General features: G+C 42.4%; 1 protein-coding gene across 1 annotated transcript; it reads right to left on the reverse strand.

Annotated features, from left to right (window-relative positions):
* Nucleotides 1-244: 244 nt before the first annotated feature.
* Nucleotides 245-5,122, reverse strand: DSPP (dentin sialophosphoprotein). Its single transcript, XM_054721969.1, has 4 exons — nucleotides 5,072-5,122; nucleotides 3,963-4,049; nucleotides 2,867-3,838; nucleotides 245-2,167 (listed from the first exon to the last, which is right to left on the reverse strand). The coding sequence occupies exons 1-4, from the start codon at nucleotides 5,120-5,122 to the stop codon at nucleotides 245-247; spliced, it is 3,033 nt and encodes a 1,010-aa protein (XP_054577944.1).
* Between the last annotated feature and the right edge of the window lie 703 nt (nucleotides 5,123-5,825).

The raw sequence follows: 5,825 nt of genomic DNA on the forward strand, positions 1-5,825 counted from the left end.
AGATGTACACCTTTAGCAAAATCTTTTCAGAATATATTTTAACACGCATGTACCAAAGGTCACACATTCAGGTTCTCTCTGAGGGAGTTGGGAGTTGGACTGAATCCATCCGTTTGGCTTAATTCTGTGGTTGTTTACATGTCTTCTGTTTCTTTCTCCCTTCTCCTTACTTTCTTGGAAATCTTTATTTCCTATCACTCACCAAACTTTTCACACAAGAAATCCTGTGGGGTTTTTGTTCATTCTAATCATCGCTGGTTGAGTGATTACTGTCACTGCCTTCACTCTCACTGTCACTGTCACTATCACTTCCATTGTTGTTGCCATTAGGAGACTTGCTCTTGCTGTCACTCTCATCACTACTGTCAGATGCACTGTCGCTGCTGTCACTGCTTTCACTGCTGTCACTACTGTCACTGCTGTCACTGCTGTCACTACTGTCGCTGCTTTCACTGCTGTCGCTGCTATCACTGCTGTCACTACTGTCACTGCTGTCACTACTATCACTACTGTCGCTGCTGTCACTGCTGTCACTGCTGTCACTACTATCACTACTGTCACTGCTGTCACTGCTGTCACTGCTGTCACTGCTGTCGCTGCTGTCACTGCTGTCACTGCTGTCACTGCTGTCACTACTATCACTACTGTCGCTGCTGTCACTGCTGTCACTGCTGTCACTACTATCACTACTGTCACTGCTGTCGCTGCTGTCACTGCTGTCACTACTATCACTACTGTCGCTGTTGTCACTGCTGTCACTACTATCACTACTGTCACTGCTGTCGCTGCTGTCACTGCTGTCACTACTATCACTACTGTTGCTGCTATCTGATTTGCTGTCACTGCTGTCACTGCTGTCACTGCTGTCACTGTTGTCACTGCTGTTGCTGCTGTCACTACTATCACTACTGTCACTGCTGTCACTGCTGTCACTACTGTCACTACTGTCACTGCTGTCACTGCTGTCACTACTATCACTACTGTCGCTGCTGTCACTGCTGTCACTGCTGTCACTACTATCACTACTGTTGCTGCTATCTGATTTGCTGTCACTGCTGTCACTACTGTCACTGCTGTCACTGCTGTCACTGCTGTTGCTGCTGTCACTACTATCACTACTGTCACTGCTGTCACTACTGTCACTGCTGTCACTACTGTCACTGCTGTCACTGCTGTCACTACTATCACTACTGTCGCTGCTGTCACTGCTGTCACTGCTGTCACTGCTGTCACTACTATCACTACTGTTGCTGCTATCTGATTTGCTGTCGCTGCTGTCACTACTGTCACTGCTGTCACTGCTGTCACTGCTGTTGCTGCTGTCACTGCTGTCACTGCTGTCGCTGCTGTCACTGCTGTCACTACTATTGCTGCTGTCACTGCTGTCACTACTGTCACTGCTGTCACTGCTGTCACTGCTGTCACTACTGTCGCTGCTGTCACTACTATCACTACTGTCACTACTGTCGCTGCTGTCACTGCTGTCACTGCTGTCACTACTATCACTGCTGTCACTACTGTCACTGCTGTCACTACTATCACTGCTGTCACTGCTGTCACTACTATCACTGCTGTCACTGCTATCACTGCTCTCACTGCTGTCACTACTGTCACTGCTGTCACTGCTGTCACTACTATCACTGCTGTCTGATTTATCTTTGCTGCTGTCTGATTCGCTATCATCACTCCCATTGTTACCATTGCCATTATTGTCACTATCACTAGCATCTGATGCGTTGTCACTGTCCTCATCTCCTTCTCCTTTTGAATCACTGTCATTGTCATTATCTTTTGATTCATCAGAGTTATATGATGCATCTCCTTGGCTATTGCTGTCATTGTCACCTTCAGAATTGGCATCATCATTGCCATTAGACTCATCACTGCTGTTGGGATCATCTCCTTGCATGGATTCATCATCAAACTCATAACTATCATAGCCATCACTGTTACTCTCACTACCTGTTTGGCCATGTTCAACCTTATTTCCAGGTTCTGACTGCTGGCCAGGTTCTTGCATGTTGTCAATCTCCCCTTGTGTCTGGACATTTCCGTTGCCCACAATCACTCCATGTTGTCCTTTACTCTCTTTATCGCCGATGGTTTTCCCAGCTTCTTTGGTAATATTGTTTCTATTGCCACTGCTGGGACCTTCAATTTCTATTCGCTATGGAAGAATGGATAAAAGAATGGGTAATTAATGAATGTTATACTGCAAAATTGCACTGGTCTGAGGAACACTGAGAAAAGTGACCAGTGAAACAGAAGGTCAGCTTCCAGTACTTCAGAAACATCTGTTTGTGAAAATGTGCTGGATTCAGTACTTGAAAGTGCTCTAGTGTTTGGGCTATATAACAACCCACCCACATATTTCACCCAGTAGGAATTTTTATGGTGCAGACATTATTTAGCTTAAGACTGTTCTAGAATTTTAACCAAATTTTCAGAAATGTTTCATTTTTTAAAACTGTTGAATATTGCCTAACCGGTTTGGCTCAGTGGATAGAGCGTCGACCTGCGGACTGAAAGGTCCAAGGTTAGATTCCGGTCAAGGGCATGTACCTTGGTTGTGGGCACATCCCCAGTGGGAGGTGTGCAGGAGGCAGCTGTTCGATGTTTCTCTCTCATCAGTGTTTCTAACTCTCTATCCCTCTCCCTTCCTCTCTGTAAAAAATCAATAAAATATAAAAAAAATTGTTGTATATCAAAATCTAGTAAGAACTCTGGCTTTCCCATCAGATATTCAAGTAATTTAGGTACGAAAATACATGAATGCTTGTCATGATTATTTTTTTTTGTGCTACCATTAGTTGGGTGGAAGAGAGAATTTAAATTGCTATTTAAAAAATCAACTTCATAAACTAACCTTATCTTGGCTCTTCCCATTCGTGCTTGTCTCTGATTCTTTGGTAATTCCATTATCCACACCATTGTTTTCTCTGTGATTGGTTCTGTGGATGTCCTCTATTCTTTGGCTATCATCTTTTTCTAGGATACTATCGGAATCCTCCTCACTCTCGGAGGCATTGTCTCCATCCACGTCATGGGGATCTTCTTTGTCCTCAGGGTCATCATCTTCACTGCTAATTGAATTTTTACCTAAGCTATTATCATTGTCGTCTTCTTTTCCAGGACCCTGACCCTCCTGGCCCTGGCTGTTATCAGTGCCATCTTTTCCATTTCCCATTTCTTCACCTTCATTATCACCAGAGCCCTTGTCCTCCCCCTCATCTGTTCCATCTCCACTAGGACTCCCATCAGAATTATCGAGGCCAGCATCTTCTCTATTGCCAGCTCCGCTTCCCCCTGGTGTTACCCCTGCCTCCTCATGACCATTTCTCTCACCTCCTTTCTGAGGTGTTATTGCACTTGTATCACCCTCATTCGTACAAGAATTCCCATTTATGTCATCCTCATGGCCTGTACTATTACTGCTTCCAGATGCTTGATGTTCATCTTCGTCAACAACAGTGGCATTCTCCCTCTGACTTGCATCTCCAACATCCCCATTTTTAGAATTCTCATCAGTATTTCCATTAACATGGCTCCCATTTGCTGCTCCAGTCATGTCAATAGTGCTTGCTTGTCCCCTAATACCATGTATTCCATCATGACCATATGTTTCTGGGTTTTCTGTGCCCCCATTCTGATCCTCAGGATGCCCCTCTCCATTTACTGACACGGAATGTGTAGAAAAACTTTTCCCTCCTACTCCTGCCCACGCAGAGCCATCTCCTGCTACTTGGTAACCATCTTTGGTATACTGTTGCCTTCCCATTTCATTTTCATGCATGGGGGCACCACTTTCTTTGGTGGTATCATTAGCATATAACTCATCCTGAAAAAGAAACAATTCAAAATAAATTGTGAATATCATTGTGAAACTGAAAAGCTGAGCGTCAATTTTTTTGGAAGGTAATGGAATCTAAAAACACCTTAGAAACACATTTTATGCCCTATACCTGTATTAGCACTTTTAATTTTGCTGGAAGACTTAAATTCACAGATTGGCCAACAGCATGTCTCTCCAATGGCCTGATTTGAGGAACCTATGAAAATCAAAAACATTCTTATTTTACGTGCATTCCCATACACAGACACACACATTTTTCCCTAAATGAAGGGCGGGGGGGGAGGGGAGAGATATAACACAAAGGCCAACATATGCTCTAATCAAGTGGAAAAGAGAAATGACTTTTTACTGGTTTTATATGGAATTTAAACTGGCATACAGATAGTTTTCACAATGGTGTTACCAATTTTATTGAAGAATTAACCAGCCCATTCGTCTCAACTATAGAAGAGGAACAGTCTATTCTAAAGATGAAAAGATAGATCTTGGGTATTTCTCTACAATAAGCCTCTTGTAAAGTACAAGACCTACCCTAAGTATAATCCTGGCCAAAACCCCCAGGAGGATAGTTGGTATGACCAGAGCCAGTTCATAAAAAAAAAAAAAAAGTAGTAGACTATGTGTCCTCAGGAGCACATTTGAAATAATTGAGAAAATTCTCAACTACATCAATACCAAAGCATTTGGCATTATGAAAACATATAAATAATGTTAACCATAGCAGCTGGTTAATAAAATTACAAACAGTTGAACTTTCTTAATTTTTCTTTGTTGTTGTGGTTTGTATATTCCAAGTTTTCTACAGTGAACATACAAAAAATAACTGAGTAAAAATGTTAGTTTTCCCCTATGTTAAAAAAAATGCTATTTTTCTTTCTTGAAAACTTTCTAAACAATACAGGTTCCATTGATATTAGAGTGCAGTTCAGAGCACATGAGCAAAGATGAATGAAATCTTCATGATTTCTGGGGATTGAATGTAAATTGATCAGAATGATTTTTAAATAAGAATCCTTCTGAACAGCATGAATTTTGATTGGAGGAATAGGGGCATGAACTTGGGTCATGTTTGGTTTTGTTGAGACCCCCAGAGATAGCCTGTCAAGTCTTTCATGCAAATCTAAATGTTTAGGCTCAGCTTATCTGCAAAGTCTTCTGTATTTTTGTTAGATTAAAAGAGAGCCAAGTACGGAGGTTTCCTGAGGATGGCATACTTACCGGAATGGCCCATCCTGCCGCCCAAATGCAAAAACATATGATTATCTTCATTTTCTTCAGAAATATTCGTTAATGGCTGTTTAAAAAAGAGAACAGCACAACATTACTTACAGAACAAAAGGTAATAACCTCAGTAATGGGTCACCTGGTTTGTAAGCATTTGCCTTTTTCTCAGGCAAGAAGTGTTTATCGAGCACGAGAAGGTGGCTGCCAAGACTCCGTGTTCAGAGCATCCCTGGCGTGGTCGTGGAGATGTACAGGCATCCTCAGGCCCATCACCAATGGAACCATCTGGACTTGTTTGCCTCTGGCAGTGAAGGGGAACAGCCATATAGCCACAAATTAGTGTCCTTCTGCTGTTCTTAATGGTAATGATATCTGTCTCTTCTGAATAGTTTTAATCAAGTATTAACTAATTGTACTAAGATTGCGTTTAAAAGATGAAGCACTTATCGTCCCCTCTCTCGAGTCATACATTTGGATTCTGCCAGACTGTAAGGGACAGGCACGAGGGGGCCTAGGCTCATGGAAAGAACATAGAGTTTGGATTTAGAGACCTGGGTTCGAATTCTACCTTTGCTAATTTGCTGTGTGAGTTTGAGAAATGTAAGCCCTTTACTCAGCCTTGTTTCCTCCATCTGGGATAATAATAATGCCTGCCCTGCAGGATTGCCCCAGCCATCTTAGCAGAAAAATCTTCTCTGAGAAGCCTTCTATGGCTCCATTTCTGAGGGTGCTTAGTGTCTCTTTTTTA

The sequence above is a fragment of the Eptesicus fuscus genome, chromosome 2 (genome assembly GCF_027574615.1).
Source record: "Eptesicus fuscus isolate TK198812 chromosome 2, DD_ASM_mEF_20220401, whole genome shotgun sequence".
Lineage (NCBI taxonomy): Eukaryota > Metazoa > Chordata > Mammalia > Chiroptera > Vespertilionidae > Eptesicus > Eptesicus fuscus.

Coding starts and splice junctions, on each gene's coding strand:
- DSPP (XM_054721969.1), bottom strand. CDS start 5,122: ATGAAGATAATCATATGTTTTTGCATTTGGGCGGCAGGATGGGCCATT. Junction 4,050..5,071: donor CGGCAGGATGGGCCATTCCG/GTAAGTATGCCA, acceptor TGATTTTCATAG/GTTCCTCAAATCAGGCCATT. Junction 3,839..3,962: donor AATTAAAAGTGCTAATACAG/GTATAGGGCATA, acceptor TTTCTTTTTCAG/GATGAGTTATATGCTAATGA.